The 19,185-nt window shown below is 43.1% G+C and overlaps 1 protein-coding gene across 5 annotated transcripts in view; it reads right to left on the bottom strand.

Annotated features, from left to right (window-relative positions):
• The window catches only part of LOC115156246 (LIM domain only protein 7), a 97,115-nt gene that overhangs the window by 52,352 nt on the left and 25,578 nt on the right, over positions 1 to 19,185 (bottom strand). For 3 of the 5 annotated variants that reach the window (XM_029703684.1, XM_029703687.1, XM_029703688.1), the window contains exons 3-6: positions 12,550 to 12,733; positions 11,077 to 11,332; positions 2,289 to 2,321; positions 804 to 918 (exon numbers count right to left, since the gene is read on the bottom strand). In XM_029703684.1, the coding sequence (XP_029559544.1) occupies positions 804 to 918; positions 2,289 to 2,321; positions 11,077 to 11,294 (366 nt within the window). In that variant the 5' untranslated portion in view covers positions 11,295 to 11,332; positions 12,550 to 12,733. The remainder of the gene's footprint in view (positions 1 to 803; positions 919 to 2,288; positions 2,322 to 11,076; positions 11,333 to 12,549; positions 12,734 to 19,185) is intronic. The other 2 variants (XM_029703685.1, XM_029703686.1) reach the window with 2 other exon arrangements.

The raw sequence follows: 19,185 nt of genomic DNA, 5'->3' as shown, positions 1-19,185 counted from the left end.
GGTGATCATTAATACACAATCTCAGCTGTGCCTCCTTAAATTAAGACATTTAATGAGGGCAGTGCTGTTTAAACAATTGTTTGTCTTCTCTCTCGCTCTCTCCACCTTTACAAAACACATTCTCCTTTCACCACACTGGGCCAAAATAGCTGTTCTCGTCAGATCTCCATTCTCCCCATATCAAATACTATAACTAGACTTATCTATCATATGTTGCTACTTGTAGACAGTTGGGATGGCTTTGAGTTGTGTACTAATTTCAGACAAGGATACAATAACCATGGCCTATATATTGACATGATCAAAGACACTACAATTGGTGATGATTAAACAGGCATAGCTCATCAATTCGTTATGTCTTGATTATTATATTAGGGAGGGTTTAAGTCAAGTGTAACAGCAGTCTTTTGGGGTGAATGTGTGCGACCCCTGGTAAGTTGGGAACCCCTAGTGGTGAGCGGACATGTGGGGAATACAGGGTTCATTTGGCACCAAACCGAACCAAAGGGCTAACAACAGGGAGGGACTAGCAGGGGTGTATTCATTAGTGTACACTGTCGAAAAACACTTTGCAAGGGAAAACGTTTTGCAACCAAAACGAGAGTTTCTATTGGACAAATGCAGGTAGGTCCCTCCCAGTTTCATCCTGTTTTCTCCTGTTTGGTTCCTAGTGAATACACCCCAGGACTTCCTAATCCAATAATATACACACATTTTCGTTTAGCATTACAAAACATTTTGTTACATTATGCCTACTGAACACAGCCCAGGTGTGTGGTGGTTGCAGGTATATATACACTCACATCCTGCCACTGGTCCTCATTCTCCTTGACCTGCTCTCTGATCTTCTGTAGTTCCTCGTAGCATACTTGCTTCAGGGCTGCCTGGTCCACTGCAAGGTCTGTCATTGATTTGCTCCTACACACCGCCAGGGAAGAGGGTTTAAAGGTTTGGGTTCAGTGTCAACCCTGCTACAGGCATTGGACCACCAGTTAGGAGCATAAACCTACTGTGCACAAGACTGATGTTACAGTCATAAAGTAGGCTATAAATGTATGCATCAAATCCACTCCAATCCCCTAATGCTGGGACACTTGCATTCCTTCACACTAACATGAGCTATAGTGAAATAAGGTCACCAATAATTGTGTATCTGTCTATGTAACAGACTTCTGTGCAAATCATGCAATGATGTCAACAGGACATACCAATCAGAAATGTGCTCAAAATGTGGAGCAAAAATAGTTTGTTAAACTGAATCTCAATTAAATTACCTGTGATTTTCAACTGCAACATACTTTTAAACAATGTTTTTTTATTGTAAGTACACAGTGAACCAACACCATTTCAAAGTTCAACATTCATTAATAATAAGGAAAGAAAAACATCAACATAACACTATTAAGACTAAAAAGTATCACAAATAAAACATGCTCCCCTTTTTTTACATTTCTTAGTCAGGTATTAGTAAGCAAACATATAAGCAACAGTTGAGTCACAAAACACAAGCTAATGCGGTTTTAGGCTAACGGGTTAGAAAACACAAGCTAATGCAGTTTTAGGCTAATGAGTTAGAAAACACAAGCTAATGCGGTTTTAGGCTAATGGGTTAGAATACACAAGCTAATGCAGTTTTAGGCTAATGGGTTAGAAAACACAAGCAAATGTGGTTTTAGGCTAACGGGTTAGAAAACACAAGCTAATGCGGTTTTAGGCTAACGGGTTAGAAAACACAAGCTAATGCGGTTTTAGGCTAATGGGTTAGAAAACACGAGCTAATGTGGTTTTAAGCTAATGGGTTAGAAAACACAAGCTGTATATCTCAGCCATCCCTTTCATACAAAAAAAGCTTTCAAAGTTGTATTGGCCAAAAACATTCACTCTGTTTGACTTACCTGTAAACTTCTGAATCATACTGCTATAAATATATCTTTCTGTTACACAAAACCAACTTATTACGGTAGCCTACAACCTGTGCTTCAACAATTCTAACTCTTAGCTGTACATAACACACAGTATGTTTTATTGGATGACAGCATATTGGTATTGTGTGTACAATCCTCTCACTCCACTTTGTTGCTTTGTCAATAGAGATTTGTGGAGCTTGCCGTGTCCCACCCCCCCTTGGCTTGGCCCTACACCACTCAATCCCCAGCAATGTGTCAGTGTCAGCGTATAGCAGTCAGCCAGCGAGTGAGGGCGCTAGTAAACGAGAGCAGCAACACAAAGGCAAAAGCGGAGAGTAAGCGACCATGCCACATTCCTTGGAACAGACATAGTCAACTCACCCGTCGTTAGCAACTGTGCGCTTTTGGAGCAGTCTAGGAGAACCAGAGAAGAGAACCACACAGACAGAAATGTCACATTTGGGCCAGACTTCTTTTCCCTAGTCTGGGAATGAGTAGAGGTAAAGTGATTCCTCACCACTATCTTGTGTTCTTCTCTCACTCTAATAGTTAATGTTAGGATTGGTGGTAAAGTAACCTGATCCGAGATATGTGTTAAGGGATGGCTAGTGCCACTCTACTTTCTCCTGGGGTTTTGGTTTGCTTTTTATTGAAAGTGGTTATGTATCGCAGATAAAGTATCCCCTTCCTTTGACCTGCTAGGAAGGTGTGTGTGTGTGTGTGTGTGTGTGTGTGTGTGTGTGAGAGTGTGTGTGTGTGTGTGTGTAACTGAAAACTCTACAGGAGTTTAATGTGTGAGGGAAATACATCCAGATGCCTCAGACACATTTTAAATCTCTCCTTGTCCCAGTCAGTAATCCAACATGTTTCAAGCTGACCACCATTGTCCCTGTTCCCATGAACTCCAAGGAAACCTGCCTAAAGAACTATTGCCCTGTAGCACTCACATCTGTAATTATGAAGTGCTTTGGAAGGCTGGTCATGACACACATCAACATCATCATCCCAGACACCCTGGACCCACTCCAATTTACATACCGCCCCAACAGATCCACAGATGACTCAATCTTAATTGCACTTCACACTGCCCTCTCCCACCTGGACAAGAGTGGAAATAACTACAGTGGAGCTCCAAAAGTAGACAAAAAGACAGTGAAAATGTTGCTGTTGTTTTGGCTCTGTACTCTAGCACTTTCAATTTGAAATGATTCAATGACTATGAGGTTAAAGTGCAGACTGTCAAGCTTCAATTTGAGGGTATTTTCATCCATATCAGCTGAAATGTTTAGAAATAACAGCACTTTTTGTACATAGTCCCCCCATTTTAAGGGACCAAAAGTATTGGGACAAATTCACTTGTATGTCTATTAAAGTAGTCAAAAATGTAGTATTTGTAACCATATTCCTAGCACGCAATGATAACTTCAACTTGTGACTCTACAAACTTGTTGGATGCATTTGGTGTTTGTTTTGGTTGTGTTTCAGATGATTTTGTGCCCAATAGATATTAATGGTAAATAATATATTGTGTCATTTGAGTAACTTTTATTGTAAATAAGAACAGAATATCTTTCTAAACACTTCTACATTAATGTGGATGCTACTGTTACATTCCCTAACTAGAAAAACTAAAATGTCGCTCAAACAGAAGGGGGAACTAACAAAGAGTCACTGACCAACATCAAAACATACTTTTGGCCATGTTGTCAATGTGAGAATGTTGTTCATAGACTACAGCTCAGCGTTCAACACCATAGCGCCCTCCAAGTTCATTACCAAGCTAGGGACCCTGGGACTGAACACATACCTCTGCAACTGGATCCTGGACTTCCTGCAATAACCCTGTTGCACTGACTATGACACTCTCACACAAAACCCACACACATTCACTACATACACACATTCACTACATACGCACACACACACGCACACACACACATTCACTACATAAGCACACACACACACACACACACACACACACACATTCATTACATACGCACACACACGCACACACACGCACTCACTACATAAGCACACACACACACATTCACTACATACGCACACACACACACATTCACTACACACACACACACACATTCACTACATATGCACACGCACACACACACATTCACTACATACGCACACACACACATTCACTACATAAGCACACACACACACACACATTCACTACATACGCACACACACACATTCACTGCACACACACACACATTCACTACATACGCACACACACGCACACACACACATTCACTACATACGCACACACACGCACACACACACATCATATGCTGCTGCTACTCTGTTTTTTATTCTTACTCTTATTATATATTCTGAAGCCTAGTCACCTTACCCTGCCTTTATGTACATATTTACTTGAAATACCTCGCAGCCTGGCACATTGATATGGTACTGGTAGTCCCTGTATATAGCTTCATTCTTGTGTATTGTATAACTATTATAAAATGTTTTACTCTATATCGTTGGGAAGGGCTCGTAAGCAAGCATTTCACAGTAAAGTCTATAGCTGTTGTATTTGGCACATGTGACAAATAAAATTTGATTTGATTTTAAATGGATAGTTTTTTGTGAGTGTGTGTCAGACATAAATGGTGTGTGTGTGTTAGTGATAAGGAAAGTGTATGTGTGTTTGTGAGTGTGTGTACACGGCATGTGTTTTCACGTGGCCATGGACTCAAGAGTGGCTGGCAACAACTTTCATCCCGTCACACGGCATTGGGGAATTTCATGTTTTCATGTCTGTCTTCCTTACTAACAAACCTGCACTCTATTATCATCTACCGCTACTGTGCAGACCTGGGTTCAAATACTACAAAAAATACTTTGAGAGTTGATTGCAAATAGTATTTGAACCCAGGTCTGGTTTGGTGTAGTGCCTTGGTGACAGTGTGGGGTTTATCTCAGAAATCCAGGACTAAAATCTTGCTTATTTGAATCAAATTTTCAATTAGGTTCTGGGGGGAGATTATACAGTGCATTCGGAAAGTATTCAGACCCCTTGACTTTTTCCATGTTTTGTTACATTCCAGCCTTATTCTAAAATTAAACCCAAAAAAGAAAAAAAATCCCTCAATCTACACACAATACCCTATTATTGACAAATCAAAAACAGGTTTGTGAAATATCACATTTACATAAGTATTCAGACCCTTTACACAATACTTTTTTGAAGAACCTTTGGTAGCGATTATAGCCTCAAGTCTTCTTGGATATGACGCTACAAGCTTGGCACACCTGTATTTTGGAAGTTTCTCCCATTCATCTGCAGATCCTCTCAAGCTCTGTCAGGTTGGATGGGGAGCGTCGCTGCACCATTATTTTTGATCGGGTTCAAGTCCAGGCTCTGGCTGGGCCACTCAAGGACATTCAGAGACTTATCCCATAGCTACTCCTGTGTTGTCTTGGCTGTGTGCTTAGGATCTTTGTCCTGTTGGAAGGTGAACCTTCACCCCCTGCCTGAGGTCCTGAGCGCTCTGGAGCAGGTTTTCATCGAGGATCTCTCTGTAGCTTGCTCCGTTTATTTTTCCCTCGATCCTGACTAGTCTCCCATTACCTGCCACTGAAAAACATCCCCACAGCATGATGCTGCCACCACCATGCTTCACCGTAAGGATGGTGCCAGGTGTCCCCCAGACGTGACGCTTGGCATTCAGGCAAAAGAGTTCAATCTTGGTTTCATCAGACCAGAGAATCTTGTTTCTCACAGTCTGAGAGTCCTTTAGGTGCCTTTTGGCAAACTCCAAGCGGGCAGTCATTTGCCTTTTACTGAGGAGTGCCTTCCGTCTGGCCAGTCTACCATAATGGCCTGATTGATGGAGTGTTGCAGAGATGGTTGTCCTTCTGGAAGGTTCTCCCATCTCCAAAGAGGAACTCTGAAGCTCTGTCAGAGTGACCATTGGGTTGTTGTTCACTTCCCTGACCATGGCCCTTCTCCCCCAATTGCTCAGTTTGGCTGGGCAGCCAACTCTAGGAAGAGTCTCGGTGGTTGCAAACCTCTTCCGTTTAAAAATGATGGAGGCCACTGTGTTCTTGGGGACCTTCAATGCTGCAGAAATGTTTTGGTACTCTTCCCCAGATCTGTGCCTGAACACAATCAGGTCTCGGAGCTTTATGGAGAATTCCTTCGACATCATGGTTTGGTTTTTGCTCTGACATGCACTGTCAACTGTGGGACCTTATATAGACAGGTGTGCGCCTTTCCAAATCATGTCTAATCAATTGAATTTACCACAGGTGGACTCCAATCAAGTTGTAGAAACATGTCACGGATGATCAATGGAAACAGGATGCACCTGAGCTCAATTTCGAGTCTCATAGCAAAGGGTCTGAATACTTAGGTAAATAGGCTATTTTGGGATTTTATTTTTAATACATCTGCAAAACAAATTGCTTTGTCATTATGGTGTATTGTGTGTAGATTGATGAGGAAAAACATTTATTTAATCCCATCCAAGGGCTCTGAGTACTTTCCAAATGCACTGTATAATTTATGAGTAAAGATACTAACAAGACCAAGGATGTCTCCACCCCCCCTAAATGGAAACCCTCAGCCAAAACATTGGTCAAATGTCCCCTCCCCTTCCGAAATTCAAAAGATGCAACACCTGCGAAATCATGATTTGTCCAAATGATCAGTGATGAAAACATCTGCACGACGGAAACAAAGTTCCTTGTTAGTTGTCCCACAGTCTGTTGACAGACGCCATGATGCCATCCTTTGTTACGCGTGTCTGTCCATGGGAGATTAGATTGAGTCAATAGCTTGAGTTATAAACTCAGCAAAAAAGAAATGTCCTCTCACTGTCAACTGCATTTATTTTCAGCAAATTTAAATATTTGTATGAACATAACAAGAGTCAACACCTGAGACATCAACTGAACAAGTTCCACAGACATGACTAACAGAAATGGAATAATGTGTCACTGAACAACGGAGGGATCAAAATCAAAAGTAAAAGTCAGTATCCGGTGTGGCCACCAGCTGCATTAAGTACTGCAGTGCATCTCCTCCTCATGGACTGCACCAGATTTGCCAGTTCTTGCTGTGAGATGTTACCCCACTCTTCCACTAAGGAACCTGCACGTTCCCGGACATTTCTGGGGGGAATGGCCCTAGCCCTCACCCTCCGATCCAACAGGTCCCAGACGTGCTCAATGGGATTGAGATCCGGGCTCTTCGCTGGCCATGGCAGAACACTGACATTCCTGTCTGCAGGAAATCACGCACAGAACGAGCAGTATGGCTGGTTGCATTGTCATGCTGGAGGGTCATGTCAGGATGAGCCTGCAGGAAGGGTACCACATGAGGGAGGAGGATGTCTTCTCTGTAACGCACAGTGTTGAGATTGCCTGCAATGACAACAAGCTCAGTCCGATGATGCTGTGACACACCACCCCAGAACATGACGGACCCTCCACCTCCAAATCGATCCCGCTGCAGAGTACAGGCATCGGTGTAAGGCTCATTCCTTCGATAATAATCGCGAATTCAACCATCACCCCTGGTGAGACAAAACCATGACTTGTCAGTGAAGAGCACTTTTTGTCAGTCCTGTCTGGTCCAGCAACGGTGGGTTTGTGCCCATAGGCAACGTTGTTGCCAGTGATGTCTGGTGAGGACCTGCCTTAAAACAGGCCTACAAGCCCTCAGTCCAGCCTCTCTCAGCCTATTGCGGACAGTCTGAGCACTGACGGAGGATTGTGCATTCCTGGTGTAACTCTGGCAGTTGTTGTTGCCATCCTGTACCTGTCCCGCAGGTGTGATGTTCAGATGTACCGATCCTGTGCAGGTGTTGTTACACGTGGTCTGCCACTGCGAGGACGATCAACTGTCCGTCCTGTCTCCCTGTTGCGCTGTCTTAGGCGTCTCACAGTACGGACATTGCAATTTATTGCTCTGGCCTTGCAGCATGCCTAAGGCACGTTCACGCAGATGAGCAGGGACCCTGGGCATCTTTCTTTTGATGTTTTTCAGAATCAGTAGAAATATTGAGCTGGGGGTCCGAGGCGTAGCGTTGGCCAGACGAGCGGTTCTTGCACACCCAGGTCTTCAGCATAGCCAGTGGAAGGCCTGGGTGTGCCTGGCAAACATGTTGTCGTTCTCCAGGTCAGGGAGGATGCTCACCAGGGACTCGTCCAATGGGTCGGGGGGTTTTCACGCCTCAGGAGGGCACGCTTCTTGCATTTGACCAGCCGGGGCACCAAGGTGCGGTCAATCCTGGGGAGTACCACCGGGGAGTGCTCAAGGTACGGGATGTTGGTGGGTTTCAGTTTAGGGGGCTGGTAGGGGGCAGTGTGTAGTGGCTGAGTGTTGTAAGTACTGGAGGGAGGGGGGGGCAGTAGTAGAGAGAAGATAGATCGAAAGAAAAAAGGAAGGTTATGTTGGATTTAAAATAGGGCTCCATCAAACAGGGGCCCTTTTAATAGTATTCAGAAGCAGCTTATTCATATTGTAAGTGTTTGGCAAACACAGTACTATGGCTGTGTCCGAACACCAATACTTCCCAGGTGGCTTGTTTGGTTCATTGGAAGTTGTGTGAACGTAAGTATTTGGTTTACCATTGGTTCTGCGAACAAAGCCATATGTTTCCTGACCATTAAAACCATTAAAAGTTAATTAAACGTTCTGAGAAGGGAAGTGTACATTTCACCTGTTCTGTTCTGTTCTTTTATGCATAATAACCATAGGACAACCACACTCTCACAAAGCTCAAAGAAACATATGGTTTCCAGAACATTATGTGCAAACTGGATTACGTCCTCAGTATGGATGAGTAGTATGTTGATACTTGTTGCTTACTGAATATATTTTTACTAAACAGTATGTTCTAAATAGAATGTAGTACGATTAGGACACAGTTTAAGTAAGTAGTAGGCATGCCATATTTCAGACACGGCCAGTATCTTAACATATGTACTGATGCAAATTGGACTAAACAGCAAGACAGCAAAGCGATTATTCCTCAGTATAATATAACTGGTATAACTCTAAAAACAAACTGCTCTTCAAGGTATGGAAGAACAATGTTATTAGCTTAGCTTTGTAGAACTGTATCGCTATTAGTAAGTGACAGAGGACAGCCAATCAAAACTCCTGCCCTTTTAAGGCAAAGCTCTAAAACAATCTAGAGTGCTCCTGTGATGTTACAATCAATCGAAAAGCTGTGTCGACCTTTGACCGGCAGCGTGGTGGCTAGTGTGGGTGGAGCCTTCAGGTGCATGGGGGAGATAGGGGGGAGGTGCCGGAAGGGGGCGGGGCTGAGGAGAGCCAGCGACTGACATGCAGTCTACCTGACTTCATTCGGCTACAGCCCCGGGGAGAGGAGAGGGTTTAGAAAAGAGAGAGAGTGGGGAGAAGAGAGGTCAGACAGGTGGAATCAACACAGTGAAGTAGTGTAAAAGTAGAGTAAAGCAGTGCAGACCCAACTAATCAATCAAATCAAAGTTTTATGAATGAGGATGGAATCACATGCATTAACTAACAAAAAAAGACTAACGGGAATCACTGGAAACTGTTGTGATAGAGTGATAAAGTAATGTTAGCATGGGCTGTGCCATTAAAAATAGTGGAGGGAAGAAAGAGTAAGGAAATGTCTGTTTTGTAAATGTTGACATTGTATGTACTAATGTTTTATATCATATTTGTTATGTACAGTATGAACATCTGAATGGAATGCAAGTGCTTTAAATGATGTGGTTTGGGGTATAATGATGATACACCCCCCCCCAATCAGTGTGTCCACAGGCCTGAAGTCCTGGATTTTCTTGTACCAGCATCTCCTTTGTGACCCCAGTTCCATCTTCTGCACGTATGCATCCTCGGGTGTCCTGTACTTGGGTAGGAACCCATCATATAACCCGTTGGCGGGTGGTTTGGGGGAAGCACCCACTTTGCAGGCGTACAGGTCGTCCTGAACAGGTTCGGCGTACCCCACATCACTGAGGGTGGGGGGATCGCATCAGGTGTCATTGATCCACTGCTGCTTGAGAAAAAGACCAGCCAATCGGAGTGGAAAGGGCTTTTGGTGTTATGGTGTTTGGAACATCCTTGAGTACATAGCACCCAATCTCCTCAGACACATGAGGAGCAAAAGCTTTGTTGTTTTCAAATAAATGAAATCTGATATTTCGGATGGGAAGTCACTCAGGGACAGCAAATACAAATGCAAGAGGAACGAGCAAATAAAACTAAAGAAAACAATAAAAGAAAACAAAAGTTATATCAAATCAAAATCGGCCGGCAAGTTAAGACCAAGGTGGTTCTAGAAAACCATGCAAACTGAAGATCTCTTTTGTTCTCTCATTCTTTCTTTCTCCCGCACTCGTTCATCTGGCAGACGTAACAGAAGAAGCGCTCTCTCTTTCTCTCATTCTTGTCAGATAGGCATAAAAGCTCTCTCTCTCTTATTCTCTCTCTCTTGGTCAGACGGTTATCAGAGAGGCAGGTCACTGAGGCAGGTCACCGTCTTCCGTGGTGGGGTGTTCGTGTTCACTGTGACCATTGGCCAGGTCCCTCCTCTCACCAATGAAACTCCTCCTCCCCCTCCTCCTAACCCCACGGAATTCCCAGCCTCTACAGGGCTGACGGGTTGGGTGAAGTTGGTGGGCTGGGGAGGGGCTAGGCCGTCCAGAACGAGGTCGGGGTCCGGCCACTCGGGTTCCGACTCGTCGTCACTGCCACTCTCGCACTTGTACGCCCACTGCAGGGAATTCTGGGATATGCATCCGTTGTTGGTTGGAATCGGGCCTGGTCTCACTGAGGTCAGTGTTCTGTGGTCAGCCGCGACAGGAGGATATGATGGTACAGTGCACATACACAGCACTCACTATCCAAAGCAGCAGTTTTCTTCACGGTGAAAGAAGACAAGCTGGCGTATAAAGCTAGCTTAGCTGGTGCTGCAATGACGAGTCATAACGATCTAAGAAACTGGGTGGGATATTTTGGCTCGGTACCATTTCGATTTAACAATTCACCTGAATTTAACTGAAATAAAATGGAATTGAGCCCCATCCCTCTGGATAATTTAACCATTGAGAGATCTGAAAGGATATGCTAGAGCAGCACCTGCGGTCAAAGATTAGAGGCAGCTGATTTCTGGTGTATAGGCTACAGATGTGTGTATGACTCTGCTACCTGGTGAAGGTGCCATCTTCCTCCGTGTACATGGGGCTGGCCCAGCTCCGGCGGCTGTCCTCATGGCGCTCGGCCCGCTTCTTGCGGAGCGGCGCTGGCACATAGGCCGCTGGCTTGTCCTTGGTGGGCAGGAACTGGTTGAACTGCGTGGTCGTTTTAGGCTCGATGACCAGCGAGCGGCGGTAGTGCAGTGAATCCTTGTTACTGTCTGCCGCCATCCTGAAGACTGAGTCCGTCTCCGCGTCACTCCCAGAACCTAGGGGAGGAGAGGTGGGGGATGATGAGATAGACAGAAGAAAAAGGGGTAAAATTGAGGTGCGAGGTGAAGGAAGAGGGGAGGGGAAGGACAGTGGAGATTAGAGGGGCAGGAAAGAGTAAGAGGGAGGGCTCTGAGAGAGGGGAGAGAAGAGGTGAAAGCCAGAATAGACAAGTGGAGACTGGAAAGGGAGGTGCGGGGAATGGAAGGTGGGAGGAGAGAGGAAAAGGCAGTGGAGAGCAGAGAATGGAAGAGGGTAGAGTTCAGAGGTCGGTCCAGGAGGAGAGACGAGGAGAGAAAAGGAAAAGGTCGGAAGAGTAGAAGTCTACTTAGTGTTGTTTGTGATATAATTGTCTGGCAGATAAAATAGGGAATCTGGTCAGCTCTATACTTAAAGGGATACTTTGGGATTTTGGCAATGAGGCCCTTTATCTACGTCCTTAAAGTCAGATGAAGTCATGCTAACATTGGCTCACAAAACTTCCTATAGCTTCCCTCATACTAGACACAGACATAAAAATAAGATCTACAAGTCCACTCTGAACCTTTCACCTCACTGAACACCTCACTAAAATTCTGAACCTTTCACCTCACTGAACACACCCCAGTACCAGGATAGCGGGGGTGGGGCACATTGCTTTGGGAACAGAGGCCTATTACCCCCTCCTTGCTTAATTTACAGGCTGGTGTAGAAGCATCTGGAATGTATCTCTGGCCTGTCTCACAGTGGGAGCCAAGTCTCTCTCTAATTACTGACTGAAACGCTAAACTAGTCCACCCACTGTCAAATGCCAACAAAGACCTGGTATCAGTAAAATCAACATGCTCAGTGTGAACTTCACAGATTACCTCAGATAGTCCAAAATAAACAAATAGATACCCGCCCTTGAAATACCATCACGTTAACGCAATCACTACCATTCAAGATTTCAGACTTAGATCTAGAGGCTAAAGGTATACTGCTAAGAGCCTAAAACATAGCATAAAAAGTAAAACCAAAACACACTCAAGTCCTGTCCGACTGGGGTGCGTGATAATTGAGATTGATGTGTGTGCGTGCGTATGTGCGTGTGTGTAGAAGCATAACAAAGTAGAACCAAACACACACAACTCGAGTCCTGCCCGATTGAGATTGACATGTGTGAGTGAGTGAGTGAGTGAGTGAGTGAGTGAGTGAGTGAGTGAGTGAGTGAGAGTGTGAGCGTGTTTGTCCATACCCTCACTGCTGCTTTGAGCGTGTTGTCAGGGATCTGCTGTGTGGTCTAGAACACTGTATCCTCCTCCTCTCAGTAAAGGTAATATATCCTCTCTCCCACTATACCAGCTGTCTCTGAAACCACTGTCTCTTTCTCTAAATCTTCTGCTGCTGCTGGCTCTCTGGCCGGATGATTCCTCAAGTGCCTGCAATACACACACACACGAACAAACACAATCGTGAGCTCACACTCTGAAAGAAAGAGTGATGTGTCTTTCAGTCATTTAACTCCTTAGGGTTATCCTCCCCGGGCACATGATATCACACACACAAATAATTGATTCCCATTCAAAATCCTATTTTCCCAAACCCTAAACCTATCCCTAACCATAACTCTAACCTTTACACCAACCCCCTAACTGTAATTCTGACGGTAATTCTAACCCTAACCCAAAATAGCCTTTTTCCTTGTAGGATCCGGCAAAATGTCCCCACTTGTCCCTGTTCTACTATCCTTGTGAGGACCTCTGGTCTCAACAAGGATAGTAACCCCCCCCCCCCCATAAAAACACACGTACCCCCATGACACAAACACTTGTAGAGTTCGAGTTAGTTTCTTAAACCCTTCTCCAGACCAGAGAATGCATTGAATATTTCCCTAAATTACTGAACACACACAGCCATCTCACCCATCACACACTTCTGATGACCGGAACTCTGACCCCTAACTGTTTCCCAGTCAGTCATGCAAGCACAGCCAATAAGCCATGCTTTGTGTGATGATGACGACAATGATAACTGTTTACAGTCTAAAGGGCTTAGCGTAAGAACACAAACAAGGCCTTCCCAGCTAACATAAAACGTTCCCACAACTTTAGAGAACCTTCCCTTAAGAGTCTCATTAGGTCATTAACTAATGATTTCAGAGGAATGTTCCCATGACGTGCACGGAATGTTTCCAAGAGACCATTCCCTTAATGTCAAGTAGATCTTACCCAGAATGTGGTTACCGTGCTCTAGATACTTTTCATGGGAACGTTGCAAGAACATTCATGTGTCCAGTTTTCTGTGGGTTAGGAAAATATTCCATCAACGTCCCACCAAGCATACACAGAATATGGTTGCCAAGTTCTCAGAACATAAGATATGAATGTTCTAGACAAGTTACATGTTGCAAGAACATTAACGTGTCTAGTTGTCTGTGGGTGAGGAGAATATTCCATCAACATTCCACCAAACAAACACAGAACATGGTTGCCATGTTCTCCAAATTAAGATATTAACGTTCTAGACACGTTTCATGGGAATAACATTTCTGTGTATCAGTTGTCAGGACGTCACCTGATGGTCCCAAAGAAATGTTCTCCAAAACAAGTAGTTTAATTGCACATCACGCCTTGTTACTTTTGCCAAGCCCATCAAGGCCCTAATCAGTGAACCACTGATCCGTTCACAGCTCTTTTTGTCTGTTGGCAAGGTTAGGAATACTCACACACACACACAATGCTTTTAACATAGTGTTTTCAACTTACATATTTGACACACTTTGACATGCAGTGCAATCAGAAAGTATTCACACACCTTTCCACAGAGGGGTCATATTAGTGTGTAGCCCAAACTGTTCGGAGGCTACAGACAGAAGTTGGCAGATCGGCTGTACCGACTTCAGATGAGTCCCAAGATGCTTGTGGTCCAGAAGCATCCAATGCAACAAAACAGACATCTCTAGATTAAACAGACATTTAGCATTTGTATTATGCTAATTCGATTTTTGTGGGGGAGCAGACATCGACTCTAAGGTTAACCAGTAGCTACCCGGACTATCTGCATTGACCCTTTTTGCACCACGCTGCTGCTACTGTTTATTATCTGTCACTTTAATTATCCACTGACTGTACAAAACATTAGGAACATCTGCTCTTTCCATGACAGACTGACCAGGTGAAAGCTATGATCCCTTATTAATGTTACTTGTTAAATCCACTTCAAATCAGTGAAGGGGAGGAGAAAGGTTAAAGAAGGATTTATACGCCTTAAGACAACTGAGACATGGACTGTGTATTTGTGCCAGTTAGAAGGTGAATGGGCAAGACAAAAGATTTAAGTGCATTTGAATGGGGTATGGTAGTTGGTGCCAGGCGCATCGGTTTGAGTGTGTCAAGAATTGCAACGCTTCTGGGTTTTTCACGCACAACAGTTTTCTGTATGTATCAAGAATGGTCCACCACCCAAAGGACATCCAGCCAACTTTTGTATTAGTATTTATTAAGGATCCCCATTCGCTGCTGCCAAGGTAGCAGCTACACTTCCTGGGGTCCAGCAACATTAAGGCAGTTATATACAATTTAAAATATTACGTTACATTCCATAACACTTTTCACATTAAGTGTGTTTCCTCAGGCCACTACTCTACTACCAAATAACTACAATACAAAATCACAGACACCTCGGTGCATTCTTACAAAAACAAGTAGTGATGAAGTCAATCTCTCCTCCACTTTGAGCCAGGAGAGCATATTATTGATATTAGCTCTCTGTGCACATCCAAGGGCCAGTCGTGCTGCCCTGTTCTGAACCAATTGCAATTTTCCTAAGTCCTTTTTTATTGCACTTTACCACACGACAGAACAGTAGTCCAGGTGCGACAAAAAAAAGGGCCTGTAGGACCTGCCTTGTTGACAGTGCTGTCAAGAAGGCAGAGCAGCTCCTTCCCATCTTAGTTACTGTTGTATCAATGTGTTTTGACCATGAGAGTTTACAATCCAGGATAACTCCAAGCAGTTTAGTCACCTCAACTTGCTCAATTTCCACATGATTTATTACAAGACTTCATATAGGTTTAGGGTTTAGTGAATGATTTGTCCCAAATATTTAGGACAAACTTATTCCTTGCCACCCACTCAAACTAACTGCAACTCTTTGTTAAATGTCGCAGTTATTTCAATCGCAGTAGTAGCTGACATGTAGCGTTGAGTCATCCACATACATAGACACACTGGCCTTACTCAAAGCCAGTGGCATGTCGTTAGTAAAGATTGGAAAAAGTAAGGGGCCTAGACAGCTGCCCTGGGGAATTCCTGATGCTACCTAGATTATGTTGGAGAGGCTTCCATTAAAGAACACCCTCTGTGTTCTGTTAGACAGGTAACTCTTCATCCACATTAGAGCAGGGGGTGTAAAGCCATAAAACATAAGTTTTGCCAGTAGCAGACTATGATCGATAATATCAAAAGCCGCACTGAAGTCTAACAAAACAGCCCCCACAAATCTTGTTATCATCAATTTCTCTCAGCCAATCATCAGTCATTTGTGTAAGTGCTGTGCTTGTTGAATGTCCTTCTCTACAAGCATGCTGAAAGTTTGTTGTCATATTGTTTACTGTGAAATAGCATTGTATCTTGTCAAAAAACATTTTTCCAAAAGTTTACTAAGGGTTGGTAACAGGCTGATTGGTCGGCTACTTGAGCCAGTAAAAGAGGCTTTACTATTCTTAGGTAACTTTTGCTTCCCTCCAGGCTTGGGGGCATACACATTCTAGTAGGCTTAAATTGAAAATATGGCAAATAGGAGTGGCAATATCGTCCGCTATTATCCTCAGTAATTTTCCATCCAAGTTGTCAGACCCCAGGGTCATTGTTGAAAAAAATATTGCTGTTTATCACCTCTTCCACACTCACTTTAAATAATTAAAAATTACAGTGCTTGTCTTTCATAATTGTATCAGTTATACTTGGATGTGTAGTGTCAGTGTTTGTTGCTGGCATGTCATGCCTAAGTTTACTAATCTTACCAATAAAACAAATTATTAAAGTAATTGGCAATATGAGTGGGCAGTGTGATGAATGAGCCATCTGATTCAATGAATGATGGAGCCGAGTTTGCCTTTTTGCCCAAAAATGTATTTAAAGGTGCTGCAAAGCTTTTTATGCATCTTTATTTCATAGCATAGTTTCTTCATTATAGTCAGTTTAGTCACATTATTTCTGAATTTGCAGTACGTTTGCCAATCGGTTGTGCAGCCAGACTTATTTGCCATTCCTTTTGCCCATCCCTTTCAACCATACCATTTTCTATTTCCTCATCAATCCAAGGGGTTTTAACAGTTTTTACAGTCATTTTCTTAAATGGGGCTATGCTTATTAGTAACTGGAATAAGCAATTTCATAAATGTCAAGTGCAGCGTCTGGTTGCTCCTCATTACACACCACTGACCCACAAATATTCTTTATATCAACATAGGAATCATTACAAAATTTGTGTGACCTCGTATACACTATATTAGGTCCAGCCTTTGGAACTTTGGTTTTCCTAGATATGGCTATATTGTAATAACTATATCTGAAGAATTTGGATACTGCTTTAAAGCACATTGTTGCACCATTAGTAAAGATGTGATCAATACATGTTGATGATTTCATTCCTGTGCTGTTTGTAACTACCCTGGTAGGTTGATTGATAACCTGAACCAGGTTTCAGGCACTGGTTACAGTTTGAAGCTTTTTCTTGAGTGGGCACCTTGATGCAAGCCAGTCAATATTTAAAAATCACCCAAAGAAATATACCTCTGTTGATATCAATGCATTATCAAGCATTTCACACATCATCCATATACTGAATGTTAGCACTTGGTGGTCTATAGCAGCTTCCCACAAGAATGGGCTTTAGGTGAGGCAGATGAACCTGTAGCCACTCCGACAATTAATCCACACATAAAACGGTCAGCCAAATCATTTCTAGTCATCTCTCCTCCTTCCAGGCTTTTTCTTCTTTGGACTTTATATGGCGATTGGCAACTAACTTTGATAATAAGGTGCATTACCACAACCGACATGTTCATCTATCAATCACCCACGTGGGTATAAGCAATGAGGAGATGGCTCGTGGGTATATACTTCTAAAAGCCAATGAGGAGATGGGTGAGGCAGGACTTGCATCGCGTTCTGCGTCACAAATAGAAGCAACTTCTATTTTCGTGCTTGGCAATGCAGACGCTCATTGGCACGCGCGAGCAGTATGGGTGCAATGATTGAATAACATGTAGGTGTACATTTATTTTGCAGCGCATGCGATGCGAGTGGTGTGGTCAGCAAGTTAGGCAAAACAAAAAACTCCTTAGTCCTTGCCGATGACAAGCATACCCATAACATAATGCAGCCACGACCATGCTTGAAAATATGAAGAGTGGTACAAAGTGATGTGTGTGTTGGATTTGCCCCAAACATAATGCTTTGTTTTAAGGACATAAAGTTCATTTTTTTGCTATTTTTGTTGCCATTTTACTAGTGCCTTATTGCAAACTGCATGCATGTTTTGGAATGTTTTATTCTGTACAGGCTTCCCTTTCACTATGTAATTTAGGTTAGTATGGTGGAGTAATTACAATGTTGTTGTTCCATCCTCAGTTTCCTCCTATCACAGCCATTAAACTTTTAAAGTCACCATTGGCCTCATGGTGAAATCCCTGAGTGGTTAACTTCCTCTCCGGCAACTGAGTTAGAAGGATGCCTATATCTTTTTGTAGTGACTAGGTGTATTGATACACCATCCAAAGTGAAATTAATAACTTAATGTTCAAATGGATGTTCAATGTCAGCTTTGTTTTGTACCCATCTACCAATTTGTGCAATTCTTTGCGAGGCATTGGCAAAACTCCCTGGTCTTTGTGGTTGAATCTGTGTTTGAAATGCACTGCTTCTTGTATGTGTGGGGTACAGAGCTGAGGTAGTCATTCAAAAATCATATTAAACACTATTATTGCATACAAATTGAGTCCATGCATGAACTTATTTAGGCTTAACATAACACAGGGGTTGAATACTTGACTGAAGACATTTCAGCTTTTCATGTTTTATTAATTTCAAAACATTTCTAAAAACATAATTCCACTTTGACAATATAGTCATTGACTCAAAATCTAAATTTAATCAATTTTAAATTCAGGCTGTGACAAAACAACATGTGGTCAAGAGGTTTGAAAACTTTTTGAAGTCACTGAATATATTTTTTAAAGCCTTGTCTCGTGCTAATGGAATTCATGCTGAAGGCTAACCATTTTCTAATAGGCTATCGTAAAGCAGAACATCTAAGAAGTATGGTAGCTGTGTTGCCCCTTAATTTTGAGTTAATCGAGGAAAAATATAATTTTAGACAAATAAAAACTCTGCAAAGGCAGCATTGATCTCTTCGCCCAGGGAAGAAGTGACTCCGGGATGCTGGCCTTCTAGGCAAAGTTGCAAAGAAAAAGCCATATCTCAGACTGGCCAATAAAAATAAAATATTAAGACGGGCAAAAGAACACAGACACTGGAGAGAGGAACTATGCCTAAAAGGCCAGCATCCCAGAGTCGCCTCTTCACTGTTGACATCGAGACTGGTTTTTGAGGGTACTATTTAATGAAGCTGCCAGTTGAGGACTTGTGAGGCGTCTGTTTCTCAAACTAGACACTCTAATGTACTTGTCCTCTTGCTCAGTTGTGCACCGAGGTCTCCCACTCCTCTTTCTATTCTGGTTAGAGCCAGTTTGCGCTGTTCTGTGAAGGGAGTAGTACACATTGTTGTACGAGATCTTCAGTTTCTTGGCAATTTCTCACATGGAATAGCCTTCATTTCTCAGAACAAGAATAGACTAACGAGTTTCAGAAGAAAGGTCTTTGTTTCT

Source organism: Salmo trutta, chromosome 20 (assembly GCF_901001165.1).
Source record: "Salmo trutta chromosome 20, fSalTru1.1, whole genome shotgun sequence".
Taxonomy (NCBI): Eukaryota; Metazoa; Chordata; class Actinopteri; order Salmoniformes; family Salmonidae; genus Salmo; species Salmo trutta.
The sequence above is the reverse complement of the archived record's forward strand: the minus strand, read 5'-3'. Positions and strand labels throughout refer to the sequence as shown.